The sequence below is a fragment of the Coenobita brevimanus genome, chromosome 2, assembly GCF_032717465.1.
Source record: "Coenobita brevimanus isolate Jiangsu-jjx chromosome 2, ASM3271746v2, whole genome shotgun sequence".
Taxonomy (NCBI): domain Eukaryota; kingdom Metazoa; phylum Arthropoda; class Malacostraca; order Decapoda; family Coenobitidae; genus Coenobita; species Coenobita brevimanus.
The window spans coordinates 34,935,394-34,956,062 of NC_136955.1; the positions used below are offsets into that span (position 1 = coordinate 34,935,394).

At 42.1% G+C, this 20,669-nt stretch overlaps 1 protein-coding gene across 1 annotated transcript; it reads left to right on the forward strand.

Annotated features, from left to right (window-relative positions):
• The first annotated feature begins 501 nt into the window (after nucleotides 1–501).
• On the forward strand, nucleotides 502–1,014 carry LOC145392201 (uncharacterized). The gene has a single exon (XM_080266655.1). It carries the CDS (start codon nucleotides 502–504, stop codon nucleotides 1,012–1,014), a length of 513 nt encoding a protein of 170 aa, XP_080122781.1.
• Nucleotides 1,015–20,669: the final 19,655 nt, after the last annotated feature.

The window sequence follows — 20,669 nt, forward strand, 5'->3', positions numbered from 1 at the left end:
CCTAAAGCCACTCTAAGTCAATTCGCACTTCAGAATGAATTGTTATATTACACCAGGGTTAAGTCAGATGGCACTATCCAATATTGTTTAGTAGTCCCAGAGACCATGATTGGTCAAGCAATGAAGTTAGCTTATGAGACTTCTGGACATTTGGGCCAGAAGAAGACGATCCAAAAGGCAGAGGAACTCTTCTACTGGCCTAATTTGAAAGTAGATATTTGTCAGTATGTAAAAGCGTGTGTAACCTGTCAGCGATTCAAAGGTGAAGCTGGACTACAACAGCAGTATAAGGAGTTTCCACCTGTGGATAAACCACTTGAAAGAATCAGTATAGATTTGATAGATATGACTGCTGGAGGACAGGGCTATCGCTACATGATGACACTGATTGATCACTACTCTAGGCATGTTAAATTCTGTCCTCTTAAAACCAAACATACACACACAATAGTACACAACCTAGGGCAGTTTATGGCAGACTATGGCACTCCATGAGGGGTTATGGTGGACAACGGGGGAGAGTTCTGCAGTCGGGAGTCCCAGGAGTTCTGCAGGAGGCGGAATGTTACGATCTGGTATATCACGCCGTATCATCCTCGGAGCAATGGGATGGTTGAAAGGATGCACCACGCCTTCAAGAGTGTGCTGGCCTGTTTGAGTAATGGGCATCCTCTCCACTGGCCTGAACTCCTGCAACCAACCCAGGTCGTGATGAATCAGGCCTGGCAATCCTCTACGGGACACCAACCCTATTTGGCATTTTTCTCTCGCTACCCGCCTAGAATTGTTAGTGCGTCCTTGCCCTGTGTTGATGGTGAAGAGGACGAGTTGGCTGTTGCTCACGAGCTAATTAAACAGACCCATGAGAAAATGACCAGAAAGTATAGAAGTGTGGCAAACCGCCGGCGTAAGAATCAGTCGGTAGGAGTTCGCAGTCTGGTGTGGATAAAACGGGAGACCCCTATCCAAGGGACATGTCGAAAGTTGAACGTGAAATGGGATGGGCCTTACTGAGTAGTGCAAGTATTATTGGACGGGGGAGGATATGTGTTAGAAAATGTGTTCACTGGAAATAAAGTACAAAGGGCAGTGGACAAAGTGAAGCCATACAGTGGTAGTGAGGAGTGGTTATTGGGTCCTCTTGAGGAGGAGTTTACCCCGTGTCCCGAGGATGAGAACCTACCTCTTCGAACTAGGAGGCCTCCCCGGAGGTTGATTGAAGAATGCTAGTGATGAATTATGGTGGAAAGTTGTGTTCCGAGACAGCAAAGGTTGGTGTGCAAAACCAGACCATGTGAAAGTCAACCGCCAGTGGCGTTATATGAAAGAAAAAATATCAAACTCAGGGTTAGGTCAAAGAGAGAGTAGACCTAGTGCTGAAGTGGGGACAAGTGCTTTAATTCGAGGGGGAAAGCTAGCTCATCCCTCAACTTACAGTCAGCACGGTTCATGGTGAAGGGGGGTCACTTCAGGACGTAGCAAGCGCTAGTCAGTATGCCGGGTGGAGCGCTGGAAACACATGGTTGAATGAATGTGAGGAATAAACGAAGGTGGGTTTGAGAGAGTAATGTGGAAGTGCCCCCGGGACTATCTTGCTATTGAGAGTGCCAATCATAACCCAGGTGGGTGGATAACCTTGACCCAGACAGGAGGCTGGCTGGGGTGCTGATATCTTCACCAATAAGAAAAATGGAAAGAGAGAGATGTGACAGGTGAAACAACCCCCAGGGGTATGTGGTTGGTGTGATGGCGCTTGACTAGTAATATCTGTCTCGTTGGCACACTTCCCTTGGTTAGTAATCTGCTGTGTGTCATGGAGTGGACAGGGGAAAATTTATCTTCTGGAGGGGGAGAGCCGTGTAATGCCACAAGGGACAAAACATGAGGAAGTCATGTAAGTTAAGGCTTTAGTACGTAAGCTATACATTTGTAAGTGTTTACACTAATCCATTCTAGGCTTTAAGGTATAGAAACGTGCTTGTTCCTAGTAGTTAATACATGTTCTTTTTATTATTATTTCTGTAGCTGTAAGATCATAAATCTCATTTATGCTGTGCTAGTCCTTAAGAATATATGTACATGTTGTAGGTGAAGCTTTGCTGGAGGCATACGTGGGGTATTTGAGTGGCGTATTGTCTGTACTCATTTTCTGTTAAATCAGATCTGATGCAATCATAGTAAAGTCATAATGTTGTCGATTAACATGCTTATAGAAGAAATAATATCGTATAGAGGGGGAAAGCCGTTAAAAATTTTAGTTAGCTAGTACCCGAGGACATGACGTAATAGTTGGGTAATGTATTCCTCCACCGAGAGGATGCTAGCGACCGCTGTTGCTTCAACTTACGACTCTTTGTGTGGGATAATTAGAATAACTAAATTTTCCCTGTCAGATTGAGAGTAAAGAATATTAATATCTGCGTCCGTTCAGAATCAGAAGTTTAGAATTGTGACCCTTATATGGGGTAAAGCAAAAGTACCCTACACGTCATTCAAGTCGCTTAGTTTCCCACGTAGAAGAGTAGCAGAGGGGATGTTAGCCAGCTCCAGACTCAATCTCAGTTTTGTCTCCATGCCACGTACAGGTGAGTTTCATTACTCTGTTTTCTTTCCTTCCCCCTTGTTCATACTGGCGTTGTGAAAGTTCAGTGATATTATGTGTGCCGTTGTGACCTAAGTTGTAGTGAGACTGACTCTCAGTTTTATCTCCGTGCCACGTACAGATGCTGTGAAAACGCCACTTCAAAAACTCCCTCTAACCGCCATATTGTAACTGCCCTAGCAAAGTTCGTTAGGATTTACATTGTGCACTCACCATTTACACAAAACACAGTGATTAGTTCTTTTGATTATGTAATTGTTTAGTGAATTTATCTTGTGAAAGGAGAATAGTCGTGATTTTTCTTTTGGTATATAGTATATCGATGGAGTCGGGTGTAACATTTCTTCTGGGCACGGACTAGAGATCTCCCGCGCCAGGTGAGCTCGGAGAGCACCCTAAGTCCCCAAGGCAAACTCCCTCGCCTGATGTGCTCGGAGAAAGCCCTATATGCCCACGAGTGTACTGAATGTGGCGAACTATTTGGTAGGAAGCGTAATCTCACTCAGCACCTGATAATTCATTCGGGAGTGAAGGATTTCAAGTGTAATGTAGGTGGTAAAATGTTTCACTGATGTTGGGGAGGAGTGAGATCTAAAGAGTAATAACATTTGTTGGCTAACTGAGGTATATGTGCCTGTATAAAATTCGTTGTGGAGAAAATTCTGTGTACTGTGAATAAATAAAATGTTAAATGATTGAAAAATCTAGAGTTCTATCAAAAAGTAAAGTTTCATTTCTTAGAGAAAAATCAATTTAAGTTGTCATTTATTAGTAAATTGAATAGTTTAATGTAATGTGATTTAAAGAAAGGAGAGATAGTAAATTCAGCATTATGAAAAGTTCATTGAGTTTCACTGTCATTCCTCTCTTATATCTCTCAAATCCTGTATAACTTCTTCTCATAACCCTCGTGCCTTGGTGGGAATTGTTTTCGACCCCTGTGCTGAATCGGTTTTGGGAGTATAAAGTTCTGTTATTGCATTGTCACGCTACCCAAAGTTGTTATTGTTACGCTACCTAAAAATTCTTTTATTGTTACGCTACTCACGATCAAGCTACCAAATTTCTTTCCTATTAGTAATTATTCAGAACGGCCAATTTTCCTTGTGTGTGATATTTGATAGAGAGAATTAAATTAATTTTGAATAATCTTGGATCCCAACCGATTCCACAGTTAGTCCAACAATATCAGGATAAGGGTCGAACGAACCCTTGGGATACAATTGTGGTGCTCGTTGTAAGTCAGCCTCAAACAACAACATCCAATAAAAGGGATCGGGCATCACAACTAAAGTCCATATAAATAACATTGTAAGGTTTATCGTAATCTACTGCCTCATAGACCTCCGAGTAGAATGACAACAAGTTTGTAAGGTAGGATCGTCCTTGCCTGAATCCGTGCTGACTTTCATTTATAAGATTAAATCTTTAAAAATGTTCCTTAATATTATTTTCCAAAATTGACACTATCATTTTTCCTACTATTGACGTTAGGCTTATAGGACAATAATTCAATGTAGCTGCTTTATCAATCTGGCATTACATTTGTGGTCTTCCACGCCTCTGGAACTTCTCCTGAAATTAATGAGTCATTAAATAACGTTAAAAATGGCTGACATAACTCTTCATTGGTTTCTTTTATAATTTTTGCATATATATTGACCGGACCTGGCGAGTTTTCAGGTTTTAACCTATTAATTTCCTTCAGTCTGACCTCCTTACTATAGGTTATTTTACTAAGAATATTGTCCGCATTATCATCGTAAATATTTGCTGTTTGAGGGACCAGGTCAAGATTTTCCTTGGTAAAAACTGATATGAAATATTGATCTAGGATGGAGCACATTTATTTATCTTCACTGCTAATGTTACCTGACTCTGTTCTGAGAGGTCCTATCCTATCAAAAAGAATATGTCTTATCTCTATCGGCAAGCCATGATCCTGGAAGGGGTGGCTACAAACGAAACTCATGTCACCCTCACCTTCTCTACAGCCCATCCCTTCATCTCGTCATGGGTCTCTCTCTCCCTTCACACAAGTGCCAAAATGTATAACAAGGATTCCGGGGGTCTGAATGGTGAAGGAATGTTTGCGTGGACAATTATATTACGCAGGCTGTTGATTAGTTCTCCCATTATCATATTTTTTCACTTCTCCCTGCTTTATGGGGGAGGCGGTGGCTGAATCGGTAGAGGGGCGGCCTGCAGTCATGATGGACCCAGGTTCGAATCCCGGCTGGGGCAGGGAACAGTTTAAGGATTTGAATTTCATAAATGCAGACTTTCCTGATCTACCAGATGACCCGCCGACATGTCGTAAAAGTACCCCCGCTAATACCAATATACCAGTCCTGTATGAGACAGCCCTAGCATGTATTCAATATGGGCGGTGGGTGTTAGCGCCGAAGTGGTGACATGTGGAGGTGTAGGAGGACTACTGGGCCTTGGGATAGACTACTGCCCCCAAGATATAGGCCCTGACGCCTTTGCCCAAAGTCGGACACATAAAAAAAAAAAAAAAAATCTTACCCCACCTGTAGGTGGGAGAGAGGGCAGCCTGACAGTTGAGGACAGGGTGTCATGGAGGGAATTCGTTTGTGGCCTCCCCTTCCTGGATACGTGTCATCCAGTAATATTGGCATCGTCGGAGCGAGTTCAGGAAGAAATGATTCGGCAACGTCGCACCTTCGCTCGGAAACAGGTGAAACAATTCGGCTGATCAAACCAATTAATCATCAGAAAAGTCGTGTTTTGACATTAAACCAACCCATACCTAACCAACTTAGGCCTAACCTAACGTTAACCTGCCATAATACCTTATTTTGTTTGAGGGGATGACGAAGGTGCGACGTTGCCAAGTCTTTCCCCGAGGAACTTTTTTTTTTTTTTTTTTTTTTTTTTTATGTGTCCGACTCTGGGCATAGGCTTCACAGCCTGCTATCAGGGCCCAGTAGTCCTCCTACATACCATACACCTCTACATGTCATCACCTCGGCGCTAACACCCACGGTCCATATTGAATACATGCTAGGGCTGTCTCATACAGGACTGGTGTATTGCTATTAGTGGGGGTATTTTTACGACATGTCGGCGGGTCTACTGGTAGATCAGTAAAGCCTGATTTAATGAAATTCAGATCCTTAAACTATTCCCTGCCCCAGCCGGGATTCGAACCTGGGTCCGTTAGGACTACAGGCCACCTCTCTACCGATTGAGCCACTTGATCCGACTTTGCCAATATGACTGCATGAACAGTTTTCACGCCCCCCCCCCACACACAAATGCTTTCAGTATTAAGGTGTTAGACTTTGTAATATTAATAATTGCATATCCTTCCAAAGCTGAACAAACTCGTCTGTTAAATCAAAGCCTCAAGAGGTTAATTTCGAGCTAAAGTCAGCCTCTCACTTTAAGTGGGCGAAAAATTACAGTGTCTCCATCTTGAATGCTGAGCTATAGCAAGAGATGTACGACAGATTATGATGCTAGTAACGAAAAAGTGCTATGGAGAGGATGTAGGGCCGTAGCACTGTCATACGAAACAAGAACTTCCCAGTGGTATAGCTTAAGTGCTGGTAATAATTTAAAAGTGTATTATATCGACAGTAGCAGCTTACGTAGCAAAATGGACGAACTAAAGGCTATAGTTAGAACGGAGAAAACAGATATTGTTGTTATTAGTGGAAGGCGGATGAATGCAGAGATTCGCAATATTTTGGCGGAGTATCAGATCCAGGGGTATAGCATTTTTCAGTTTAACCGCTTTGGAAGAAAGGGGGGAGGGGTTGCCATTTATGTAATAGATTCTTGAAATTGTGACAGTAAAGCAAATATTAAAATCAGTCGGGAAACTGAAAGTGTTTGGGTTGAAATAAATAATAACAAGGAGAAATTAGTCTTAGGACTATATACATTTGTGCTGGGAGGGGGTTGGTGATAGCCAATACCCTCTTCAGGCATAAAATGATCCACAGGTATACATGGCGAGTGATGAGAAGGGTGGGTGGTGAATTGAGTGAAAGGAAGGCAATGATTGATTATGTGTGTGTGGATGAAAGGATGCGAAGATGTATATTGGATGCAAGAGTTTATAGAGGTTGGGGGAGTGGACTTTCTGACCACTACTTGGTGGTGGCCAGAATTAAAGTTCAAGTAAGGTGGAGGAATAGAAGAACGGAAAGACGAGAGGAAGGAGTAGTTGCAAGGAGAGTGGAAAGGTTACAAGAGGATGAGAAAAAGGCAGAGTATAAGAGAGAAGTGGAGGAACGATTGGGCAAATATGAGTTGGAGCAGATGGGGGACGTGGATGGTGTGTGTATAATATTTACAGAAGAAATATGTGCAGCATGTGATGTGGTGTGTGGAAGGAAGAGAAGACGGAGGGGGGTGCAAGGAACAGCGTGGTGGACTGAAGAGGTGAAACGGGCTGTGGCACAAAAGAAGAAAGCATACAATGAATGGATGAGAAATAGGGGCGCGGAAGAAGTTGAGAGGCGGAAGAGAGAGTTATATGTAGAAAGAAAGAGAGAGGTGAAAAGATTAGTAAGAGAGAGTAAGAAGAGAGTGGATGAGGAATTTGGAAGGAATTTGAGTGTAAAGTGGAGGGACTGTAAGAAAATGTTCTAGAAAGAGGTGAAAAGAGTAAGACAGGGTGGAAGTGAAGTTAGCAGGGGAGTGAAAGATAAAAATGGTAGATTACTAGTGGAGAAGAGAGAAAAAGTGAGCAGATGGAGAGAACACTTTAAGGAATTGTTGAACGTGGAGGATGGAAGTAATGCGAGTATAAGTGGCTGGGGAATGGCTGGAAGAAGGAGGGAGGTGAGAAGACAGGAAGAAATCAGTAGGATAGAAGTTGTGGAAGCAATGAAGAAAGTTAAATCAGGGAAAGCCCCAGGAATTGATGGAGTGTGTGGTGAAATGCTGAAGCATGGGGGAGAGATAGTAGTAGAATGGATGTGGAAGATGTGCAGATTGGCCTGGGAGGAAGGTAGAGTCCCGGAGGATTGGAAGTCAGGTATAATTATTCCCTTGTACAAAGGAAAAGGGGAAAAAGAAGTGTGTGGTAATCATAGGGGCATTTGTCTTCTTAGTATAATAGGAAAAGTGTATGGTAGGATACTTATTGACAGAGTTAGAGAAAGAACAGAGAAATTAGTTGGAGAAGAACAGGGAGGCTTTAGGAAGGGAAGAGGTTGTGTAGATCAGATATTCATTCTGAGATCTTTAGTGGAAAAGTTTCTAGAGAAGGGAAAGAAGTTGTATGCGGCTTTCATGGATTTGGAGAAAGCATATGACAGGGTGGATAGACTACGATTGTGGAAAGTGTTAAGAATATATGGAATAGATGGGAAGTTGTTGAATGCTGTGAAGAGTATGTACGATGGTGCGAAGGCTGCAGTGCGTGTGGATGGTGAACTAAGTGAATTTTCCTCTTTCAAAGTTGGGTTGAAACAGGGATGTGTCATGTCTCCATGGTTGTTCAATCTGTACATGGATGGGGTAGTAAAAGAGGTACAAGGTAGGGTAGTGGATGTTGGAGTGGCCCTGGTGAGAGAGGATAGTGTTTGGAAACTCCCTGTACTGTTGTTTGCAGATGATACCGTGTTGTTGAGTGAAGACGAAGGGGAGCTGCAAGGCTTGGTGGATGAGTTTGAGAGAGTGTGTAAGAAACGGAATCTAAAGGTGAATGTAGGGAAGAGTAAAGTGATGGTCTTTGAGAGAGGTGAAGTCAGTGAATGTACAGCGAGGTTGGATGGTGAGGAATTGGAAAATGTGAGTACGTTTAAGTACTTGGGTAGTGTGATGAGTAAGGATGGAGGTTTGGAGGGTGAAGTGCTTGAAAGGGTACAGCAGGGAAGAAAGGTTGCTGGTTCTTTGAAAGCAGTGATAAGAAACAGGGAAGTGAGCATGGAAGTGAAAAAGTTACTACATGACAGTATTGTGATACCAACTCTAACGTACGGAAGTGAAGCTTGGACGTTGTTGGAAGGACACAAGTCAAGAGTGAGAGCCGTGGAAATGAGTTATTTAAGAGGAGCCTGTGGAGTCACATGGAGAGACAGGCTGACGAATGAGGATATAAAGGAGCGTTGTGGTGTGGATGTGGATGTGATAGGAAGCGTTATGAGGAACACACTGAGGTGGTTTGGCCATGTGGAGAGGATGGAGGGTCAAAGACTGACGAAGAGAGTGTATGTGAGTGAGGTGGAGGGGGAAAGAGGGAGGGGGAGGCCGAGGATGAGCTGGAGAGATGGGGTGGAGAGGTATATGAGAGAGGGGGGTGTGAGTTGGGAGAAGGGGAGTGAAATGGCGGGGGACTGGGCGACTTGGAGGCGATTTGTTTGTGGCCACCCCAAACGGGATTGAGGCGTCTGGCAATAGATAGATAGATAGACAGACTATATACAGACCTCCAAAATTAAGCAGAGAAGACAGCAAATATCTCTGGGAGGAGATTAAGAAAGCAGCACAATCCAGCTCAGTAATTATCGTAGGGGACATTAACATGCCCAGGATAGATTGGCAGAATCTGACAGGGGATGCAGAGTCAGAAGAATTTCTAGAAGCAGTGCAGGATAATTTCCTTGATCAGTATATCAGTAAGCCCACTAGAGGTGATAATATGCTAAACTTGGTTTTATCCAATAGAGAAAACATTATTAGTGATATAGAAGTTGGCGGACGACTTGGTAAAAGTGACCATAAAGAAACTAAGTTCAAATATAGGATTTAGGTGTGAGGATGCGTCAGGTCAATGCGATCATTGGTGCAGCTCAGGTCATAGGTGAGGGTCACGGATATTAATTCAGGGCAGGTTCCACGCGGCCATTCTGTACGTAAGAAATATATTGATTTAGTAAATATAATAAACAGAGGCCAGGATTGAAATATCCCTTTAAAAGCATTTAGAACGAACAATTCAAAACCGAGATGGTTAAAAAACAAATCAAAATTTCTCATAGGCCTAAGAAAAACAATATATAGAAAAATTAAAAAGAGGCGAGGAATACTTACGTAACCGGTACGCGATTTTGTATAAGAACGTAATAAGAGGGAGCATAACTACAGTAGGCCAGTTGCCCCATGCTAGGCAGCTCCTACAAAAGCAAATAAACTTCATAAGAGAAGTATAGCAAAGAAGAAGGGTTGCCCCCACCCTCCGAATCCTCCAGCCGATGCCGGCAAGAAAAAGTCAGAAGAAACACCACGCAGTATAGAAAAAACTGGAGTGGACATTGTATAGGAAAGTGCAAATAGAGAAAAGAGACTATGATAGTGGTACCTGAAAAGGAAAAAGAATGAATTAGTATTGGTTATAAGATTTTTTTTCTATACCCACCCCTTGTTTGTTATATGCTTATGTAGCCTATGCTTAAAACTCTCAATGGAAGTGGCAGCAACTACATTACTAAGTAGCTTATTCCATTCGTCTACTATTATGTTGTCAAACCAATTTCTATTTCCTTACTAAAACGGAATTTATCTAGTTTGAAACCACTACTACTGCTTCTATCATATATGCTCACTTTAAGTACATTGCTAATATCTCCCTTATTTATACCCTTCATCCGCTTAAACACCTCAGTTAAGTGTCCCCTTACTCTAAGCCTTTCTAGTGAGTGCAAATTTAGTCTTCTTTGTCTATCTTCGTATGACAGGTTCCAAACATCATGCATCATTTTTATCATTCTTCTCTGTACATTTTCGAAGGAATTTACATCCATTCTATAGTATGGACACCAGAATTTGCAGATGATACTGTATTGTTAAGTGACGGCCAATCAGAAACTGGAAAGGCTTGGACAATGAGCCTGGAAGTGTGTAAGACATGGAGTCTAAAGGTGAAAATAGAAATGAGTTTAGTTACTGTCTTCGAGAGGAATGAAGTCACCGAATGTACTGTGAGGGTCGATGATGAAAGAAGTGGAGAATGAGAGTGCATTTAAGCAGTGCATTGCTAGTGAAAGGAAAGAAAACCCCAAGGGTTTTTATCAAATGTACTGTACGAAAAATAAAGATAGGATAGGACCACTGAGAGCAGAATCAGGTGACATTACCAGTGAAGATAAATAAATGTGTTCCATCGAAAATTATTATTTCATATCAATATTCACCAAGGAAAATCTAGACCTGGTCTCTCAAGCAGCAAATATTTACGATGAGAATACGGAAAATATTCTTAGTAAAATAACCATTAGTGAGGAGGACGTACTGAAAGAAATTAATCAGTTAAAACCTCAAAAATCGCCAGGTCCGGACGATATATATGCATAAATTATAAAAGAAACCAAAGAAGAATTATGTCAGCCACTTTTAACGTTATTTAATGACTCATTAATTTTGGAAGTTCCAGAGGCGTGGAAGACCGCAAACGTAGTGCCCATCTTTAAACAGGGTGACAAATCAGCTGCGTCGAATTATCGTCCGATAAGTCTAACGTCAATAGTAGGAAAAATCCTAGAGTCATTTTGGCAAAGAAGATTAGAGAACACTTAGAAAGATTTAATCTTATAAAAGAAAGTCAGCACGGATTCAGGCAAGGACGATCCTGCCTCACAAACTTGTTGTCATTCTACTCGGAGGTCTATGAGGCAGTAGATAGCGATAAAGCTTACGATGTTATTTATCTGGACTTTAGTAAAGCTTTTGATAGGGTCCCACACGAAAGGTTAGTTAGAAAGGTTCGAGCACACGGTATAGACGGCAATATCTTAAAATGGATAGAATCCTGGCTGAAAGGACGATAGCAGACAGTATTAATCAATGGAACTAAGTCGGATTGGGGATTAGTACCATAGGGTTCAGTATGCGGTCCTTATTATTTATTATATATATAAATGATCTAGACTTTGGAGTCAATAGCAGTATTAGCAAATTTGCCGACGATACAAAAATAGGGCGTATCATTAACTCGACTGACGATTGCTATAACTTACAAAAAGACCTCGATACATTGTCCAAATGGTCTAAAACTTCGCAAATGGAATTTAACGTTGAAAAATGTAAAGTACTTAACGTAGGCAAGATCTTTGGAGATACTAAATACAGTTTAGATAACAAAGAAATTAGCAAATCGGAATGCGAGAGGGATCTAGGAGTCGTGGTTGGTAACGACCTAAAACCAAGGCAACAGTGTATTAATGCGAGAAATAAAGCAAACAGGGTCCTAGGATTTATTTCGAGAAGCGTGAGCAATAGGTCATCAAAAGTAATACTGAAACTTTATCTAGCATTAGTAAGGCCACATTTAGACTACGCAGTACAATTTTGGTGTCCTTACTATAGAATGGATATTAATTCGTTAGAAAATGTACAGAGAAGAATGACAAAAATGATACATGACGTCCGGAACCTGTCATATGAAGACAGACTGAAAAGACTAAGTCTGCATTCGCTAGAGAGGCGTAGAGTAAGGGGAGACTTAATTGAGGTGTTTAAGTGGATGAAGGGTATAAATAAGGGAGATATTAGCAAGGTACTTAAAGTGAGCATACAGGATAGAACTAGAAGTAATCGTTTCAAACTAGAAAAATTCCGTTTCAATAAAATAGGTAGAAATAGGTTTGGTAATAGAATAGTAGACGAATGGAATAAGATACCTAGTAAAGTAGTTGCTGCCTCTTCCATTGAGAATTTCAAGCATAGGCTAGATAAACATATGACATATAAGGGGTGGGTAAAGAAAAAAAAATCTTATATCCAATACTAATTCATAATTTTTTCTTTTCACGTCACACTACGATAGTCTTTATTCTCCTTTCACACTTTCCTATAAAATGTCCACGCCAGTTTTTCTATACTACGTGGTGTTCTTTCTGACTTTTTCCTGCCGGCTTCGGCTGGAGGGTTTGGAAGGCGGGGGAGAGCCTTCTTCTTTGCTATCCTTATCTCATTCTAGTAGTTCAGTTACTCTTCTAGGAGCTGCCTAGCATGGGCCAACCGGCCTACTGCAGTTATCCTCTCTTCTTATGTTCTTACTTGGGTAGTGTGATGAGTAATGATGGAAGTTTGGATGATGAAGTGCTTGAAAGGGTACAACAAGGATGAAAATTTCCTGGTTCTTTGAATGGAGTGATAAGAATTAGGGAAGTGAGCATGGAAGTAAAAATGGAGCTGAATGATAATATTGTGATACCAACCCAAACGTTTAGAAGTAAAGCTTGGACCTTGTTGGAAGGACACAAGTCAAAAGTGAGAGCAGTGGAAACGAGTTATTTGAAAGGAGCACGTGGAGCTACATGGAGAGACAGACTGACAAATGAGGAAGTGAAGGAGCATTGCGGTGTGGATATGAATGTGAGTGAAAGCTTTAGGAGAAATACACTGAGGTGATTTAGCCATGTGGAGAGGATGGAGTGAGAAAAATAACGAGGAGTGTGTATGAGAAAGAGGTTCTGGGAGGGAGAGGGAGGGGGATGCCGAGGATGAGGTGGATAAGTGGAGTGGAGGTGTACATGAGAGAAAGGAAGAGCCATTTCGAGAGAGGGGCTGGGAAATGGCGGGGGAAAGGCCGACATGGAGTGAATTGTTTGTGGCCACCCCTTACGGGACTAAGGCAGCTCGCAATAGATATTCTTGTCCTTTTGCAACTTACTGCCCATAGCTCAGTGGCAGGATAAGACAATTATATGGATTTTTTTTTTTCCACAGCACTTCATCATTTGCACCATAGTCTAGCATTAACTTCTTTCTAGCTCAATATTCACGATGGAGATATGACAGTCTTACGCCAAGATAAAATGAGCAGAGTATATCATGGCCTTTCTCCACTCTTCCAGCATTTTACACAAGTTTCCTATCATTATTTCACCTGTATCCTCACCACCATACCTGGTCATTTTGTTGCTTATACAGCATTACACAGGAAAAGTTCAATTAACAGTACACTATATGGGTATTTTAAGCAAACACACTTTGTATTAGAGTATAGTTTTTTATAATTACAGTATTGCTTAATGTAGTACCAATAAATCAATTCTGCAGTTAACATATGGCCACTCGATCAATGGAAAAATGGGTTACTGATAACGTGAACTTAATAACTAGTTGTACAAATTAGCAGGTGCCTCTTGTCCTTCCCTTTCTGATAAATCTCCTGGTCTCTTCACCTCTTGTCCTTCCCTTCCCAATTAATCTCGTGCTCTTGCCACCTCTTGTCCTTCCCTTCTTCACCAATCGCTTGTTCTCGCCACCTCTGGTCCATCCCTTCCCGACGAACAGCCTTTTCTTGCTGCCTCTACTCAGCTGGACTCCATCTGTAAATGCCATATAAGAAGTTAGCACATCATCCATCACTGTTGTGTACAGAAAATATTTTGCTTTACCTTCTAAAAGGGAATGAGAGTGTCTAGTTGAGTGTATGTGCATGAAGTGGAGACCAAGGATGATATGGAGCCATGGAGCGGAGATATATGGGAGAGGGATGTGACCTGGAGGAAAAGCAGCAAAGTTCAGAGGACAGAGCGATGATGAAGGCGAAGAGTAAGTGGATGTGAAGAAGGGGGAGACCAAGGATGTTATGGAGGGATGGAATGGACGGATATGTGAGAGAGGGGGATGTTAGTTGGAGGAAGGGCAGCCAAATGGAAGAGGACAGGGTGACATGGAGGAGGAGAGGGAGATCAAGGATGACAGAGCGTTGGAATAGAGAAAGGGAGATGTAAGTGAGAAGAAGGCCAGCCAAATGGCAGAGGACAGGGAAACAAGGGGCTAACACTAGACAGACATACCTAACACATTCATTTTACCTAGTCATCGTTATCTATATACTCTTTGTTCTTATGAAATCCACAGTAAATTAGAAAGAGTTACATTAAAAAGTATCACTGCTTACCATAAAGCTTATTCGTCATTTTCACTCAGTTTAGATCACTGATTGTTTTTACTTTAACTTGAATGCTGACTTGTAACAGACAAACTCTAGAATATGATACTACATTCCTATCACTTTAACTTGGTCTAAAATATTCATCTCTACAGTGTCTTGAAAATGAGATGCAACAATTGATCAACGGTTGAATGTGATACTGGTCATGAAGGAGTACTATGGAAAGGATGTAAAGCTGTAGTATTGATTTTTTCTGCCAATGGTTTATTTAAAATATGATCTACAGGGACGAAAATTTGGGCCAAGTTAAGGTGAAAATGCTATATCAGTCACGGATTAGGGGGCCTATTTTTGAGAGACCTGGACCTGCTACCGCATATATATATATATATATAGATATATATATATATATATATATATATATATATATATATATATATATATATATATAGATTTCACAAATATTTAGTTGCATCTTAGTGAACTTAAACTTGCTAGATTAGTGAAGGTGAAAGATTAGCGGCGAGGTTTAGGGTTGGCGGGGTTGAGGAATGAGGATTGTGTGTTGAGGTAAGTAGGAGGTTAAGGGGTGAGGGTGAGGGTTTGTGAGGAAGAAGATGAGAGATTAGGCACGAGGTTAAGGTCTGGTGGGTTGAGGATGAGTGGCTATGGTCCTTCCAATTTATCCAGATCGTTTGGGCGTTGTCCCTCACGGGACTTTCTCTACGTGCGACGGTGCCACAGTTTCTACTGGGCCAATTATCGGATTAGAGACAAGGGTTAACCCTCACTCCCAGCTCGCTCTCTCTCTCTCTCTCTCTCTCTCTCTCTCTCTCTCTCTCTCGGCAACACTATATTAACTGAAGAAGACAGAATTAGCCTTCAAAATGACCTTAATAAAATTATCAGCTGGTCAGAAAAATGGCAAATGCCCTTCAATGTAAGCAAATGTCAGGTACTGCAATGTGGGAAGAAAAACAAAAGGTATGATTACGAAATGAAGGGCCAAATCATTAGCAAATCCTCATTAGTTAAGGATCTAGGCGTACTAATTTCAGACGATCTGAAATGTTCAAATCAATGTATCTCTGCCGCCAATAAAGCCAACAGGGCCCTAGGCTTCATCAAAAGACATTTTACATATAAATGCAAAGATATTGTAATCCCCCTGTTCAAAAGCATAGTCAGGCCACACTTAGAGTTTGCAGTGCAATTTTGGGTGCCTCACCTAATTAAAGATATAGAAATACTGGAAGCGGTCCAGCGTAGGGCTACCAAGTTAATCCCGTCCCTGAGGAATAAACCATATATACCTCGAGAGACTCAGGGAATTAAACCTATTCTCTCTTAGAAAACGGAGACTCAGGGGACAACTGATTGAATGTTTTAAGATTCTAAAAGGCTTTAGTAATACTGATTCAAGCAAGCTATTCACAGTAATTGCCGAGACTGTAACTCGAGGAAATGGTATGAAGTTGCAAGCGAGGAGGGCTAATCTTGATACAACCAAAAACTTCTTCACTTAGTCTGTTGTAAGCGAATGGAATAAACTCCCTGGGAATGTGATTGAGAGTGGTACCATAAATATATTTAAAAAGAGACTGGACATGTATCTCGACGCAATTGGTATCGTTTAGTTAGGATGGAGCAATTATTGCATATTCGCGTCTGCATTCACGTGTCTATTAGACACAGACAATATTTCAGAATATATATATAATAGATAAACATTCTATTCATCTTTTGATAAAAAAAAAAAATAAAAAATTTGCTTGCATAGAGTATGTGGCTGTATGCCCAAATTTCCTTTTCCATATTATTCTACTTTCTGCCGATCCTATAAAATTCCTTCGGGTTTTTCATTCCTGCAAGGTATTACTTCCTCTCCTGTTTCCTGTACAGCAAATGCCGGAGGGTCTGGAGGGTGGGGGAGAGAACCTTCTGCTGTGCTAACCTTTTCTCCTTCTCCTATGCACTATATTAGGATTAAGGCCGGATCACCTCGTAGGGACCGTGAGGTCTGTGTGGTCTGTGTATCTATGTAACTCTATGTAACTCTCTCTCTCTCTCTCTCTGCATATAAAATCAACATTTTATGGAGATTTATTTCTATAAAAAGTCTATACGGTTTTATGAATTATTACAATTTGAGGAAAAGCCTCCTGACTTCGTCTGTCTGTCTGTCTGTCTGTCTGTCTCTCTCTCTCTCTGCATATAAAATCTACAGTTTATGGTGATTTATTTCTATAAAAAGTCTATACGGTTTTATGAATTATTATAGTTTGTTCTGGTGACTTTTGTGTAATGCAGGCTTGACTGAAGGAAGAGCAAATTTGTCTGACTGTTACTTCACTCTCGTTGGTGGCCTTTGCTGTTCGAGCAACAGCTTTTGAGGGATCAATTATAGGTCCCCAGTTTGCCTTCTCTTCTAAAAAATACTTATTTACGCTGTAAATAAGTTCTTTTTCTCGACTGTGGAGCAGACGAGGGCGAGTAGTGGGGGTAGGAGCTTATCTTTTAATGGTACAGTAGTCAGAGAAAGTGACCTGCGGATTGACACCTGACCTACCCTTACAAGCACGACAACGTTGGAAAGCAACGATGTCAAGTGTTGTGGTATTTATAAAAGTCATTGTTATTATTAAAAACAATAGGCATTTTCTTACACTATATAGCCTTATTAGATAATTTTATACATACATACATATATATATATATATATATATATATATATATATATATATATATATATATATATATATATATATATATATATATATATACTGTAAATAAATTTCATTTAGAAGTAGTAAATAGCTGACATGAGACAGAGAGGTTTGTTTTGGTACAGATTCGGCAGAGTCGCCCGAAGGGGAACTCCCGTGAGGGACAACGCCCAAACGATCTGGATAAATTGGAAGGACCATAGGCATGAGACTGAGGTTGAGTTGGCGGGGACGAGGGATTAGAGATGAGGTTGAGAGTTGGTGAGTGAGGATTTGGAGTTATGGACGAGACTAAGTGGTGATGGGGTTGAGAATTAGCAAAGGCGAGAGAATAGTAATGGGGTTGAGAGCTGGTGGGGTTAGGAATGAGGGTAAGCATGAGATTAATATTACTGAGAGATGATGTGTACGACTGATGAGGTTGAGATTAAATAGATAAGGAATAGGAATTTAGGACTAGGGTGAAGATGGGGGGTTAGGCATGAGGATGAGCATTACAGGGGAAGAAGGTTAGATGGGGCTCTGGAAAGAATAAATGTCTGGTGAGGTTGTAACGGTGAGGTGGAGAGTAAGTGGGATTAGGAATGAGGTTAAGGGGTTGGAGTTTTAAATGAGGGGGTAAAAGTGAGGTTGAAAGATAAGTGATGAGGTTGAAGGTTAGTGGGGTTCAGAAGGTTGGTATGAGGTTGAGGTTGAAGATATGAGGTAAGAGATGAGGATGAATGTTGGTGGGGTTAGGATGAGTGTCGGTGGGGTTAGGATGAGTGTTGCTGGGGTTAGGATGAGTGTCGGTGGGGTTAGGATGAGTGTTGCTGGGGTTAGGATGAGTGGCCTGGCCTGAGGCTGGTGGTTTGCGAAGGTGAGGGATTAGTGATGAGATGGAGAACTGGCTTGAGTTAAGGCTGGGGGGATGACGTTGAGTGTTTGTGAGGATGAGGAGTTAGTGTTGAGGTGGAGTGTTAGTGGGGGTTACACTTGAGGTGGAGGTTTAGTGGGGAAGAAAAGTTAAGTGTAAGGATAAGAATGTGAGCGTGAGGTTGGTGGGGTTGAAGGCCTAGGTTGTGAGGTTAGAGATAAGAATGAAGACTTAGAGGTGAGGGTGAGAGATCAGTGATGAGGTTGAGGGTTGGTGGGATTAAGGGCGAAGGGTTTAGGGATGAGGTTGAGTTAGTGTGGAAAGGTGATGTCGAGGGTGAGAGCTGGTGAGGCTGAGGGAGTTACGGAGGAAGGCGAGGTTGAGGGCAAGTTGGATTAGGTATTAAAACACAAAGAAAAAAACACGTTGGCACAGGACAATGCGTAGCACCTCTTCCTTAGCGACTTTAGTTTCCACTTGACTACCACAAAAGGACTATAAAGATGTAGCAAGACTACCCCTCATCTGTGAGCCAGGTAGACTGTAATAATACTGTTAGATGAAAACTTGACTAGGCTACTATGTATCCATACTGGATGACTCCCAATGCTGGATGAGTGACATGTGAACTCAAGTTGTGACTAAACAACTTTTATTAATAACTTTTCCTTCTACAATCAATACTTTTTGAGATTTGATTTTTCGACACAAACAGGCAGACACAGATATATTTCGTAAAAAAATAATGACCATCGACTTTGTTTACCTGGTCCAAAAGCTAAGTCGTCAAAGTATAGAAGTTACGAAAATATCCAAAGCCAACCAGAAAATACGACACACAAACTCACCTTGACATACCGTCGCTGAGTAGTGACTGCAGTTCGTCGCTCCGTGCAACTATATCCCGGACAACCTGCACAGTTTCTGAGCAGGACATTTCATGGAACAGGTCAGAGTCAGTTGGTTGGCGCCACTGCCACCGTCGACGATGCTCTCGGCGGTTCCCTAACTGGTCAGGTGGTGGTGCAGTGGTCTCTACAAGCTTTTTGTCGCTGGTCGGGCATTTGGTCATGACGTTCTTTGGGCCCGGGACTGGATCTTCAGCAATCGATGGTAAAGCCGTGGTCTGGGATGGATATTTGGCTGATAGGCCCCGCGACGTAACTCAGCCTTGTACGACTTGCCCAGACCCGACCTCTGTGGAGTGTTATTACATTTGGGAAGGTGCGTCTGGCAGAATGCATGGCAAAATACATGCCCGTCGGTGTTGGAGCTGCTAGGGGGTTCTGCACTGCAGTTGATGCAGAGTGTGGGATAAAACTACCCATGAGGAAGTAATGTGGAACGCCTGACATCATTCTGTTGCCTTTGTTTGCAGACAGTAAGACTGACTATCAAGAGGGGACACAGACCTCACTCACCTGTGGTGGGTACACGAATGCTTGTGTCTGGGTCTCTGCTTCACCTTTTGTACATCGTGCACCAACATAATAACCAATCAAAGGCCTGATCTTTGCTCCTCCTCTCACCTGTCACATCCCACTGACCACTCGCAGCCTAGGTACTCGCCCCCCCTTCCCCAGGACCAGTCATCTTCCGCTCGTCTTCGTTACCATCCTGTCTTATTCTTTAAACCTTCTCAGCTCCCATTCCTTTCCTTGACCCACCACAGTGCAGGAACCCACCCACACTTCCCACATTTTCACGCGCTTCTTTGTTACTCTGTTTTCCATTACCAAACAAGGTACCTCATCTACATTCCTCCTCCACCCTACGCTTCATTTTACATACATAACCAGAGCCACAAAAAAAAAACTTAAGCCAAAATCGCATTCTTCATGAACCACCACGAACATACTATTTATCTGTCAGTCTGCTTACCCCATACGGGGTGGCCACAAACAAATCGCCTCCACGTCACCCTGTCCCCCGCCATTTCACTGCCCTGCTCCCAGCTCACACACCCCTCCCTCATATACCTCGACTACCTAACCTGTCAGTCTATTTACCTGACTATGTATCTAGCTGTTTCTCTTTCCTCAGACTTGTAGAACTGATGTTTCTCCATGATGTATGCTGAGTTGCAAGAATACGTTAGCACCAGAATATGATGCTTGTCATGATGAAATACTTTGGAATGGATGTAGGTCCTCAGTATTGTTTATTTGTCTTTTCAAGCTATGTGAAATAAGCTTCAAAAAAACAAAATTTTTGGCTATGTTAGAGGAAAAGGAACATGTCATATATCTAACGCCAAGCCATGATCCTGGAAGGGGTGGCCACAAACGAAACTCATGTCACCCTCACCCTCTCTCCAGCCCATCCCTCCATCTCATCATGGGTCTCCCTCTCCTTTCACACCACGCAAGTTCGAAAATGTATAGCCAGGATTCCTGGGGGTTGACTGATGAAGGAATGGATGCGTGAACAATTTTATTAGGCATGTGGCTGATTAGCTTTCCCATTATCATATTTTTTTCACTTCTCCCTGCTTTATGGGCCCTACCTCACCCAACCTGCAGGTGTGAGAGAGGGCAGCCTGACAGTGGAGGACAGGGTGTTATGGAGGGAATTCGTTTGTGGCCATCCCTTCCGGGATACGTGTTATCCAGTAATATTGGCAACGTCGGAGCGAGTTCAGCAAGAAATGTTTCGGCA

Excerpts from the sequence above, each read along its gene's own strand:
- LOC145392201 (XM_080266655.1), top strand. The coding sequence starts at position 502 with ATGGTGGACAACGGGGGAGAGTTCTGCAGTCGGGAGTCCCAGGAGTTC.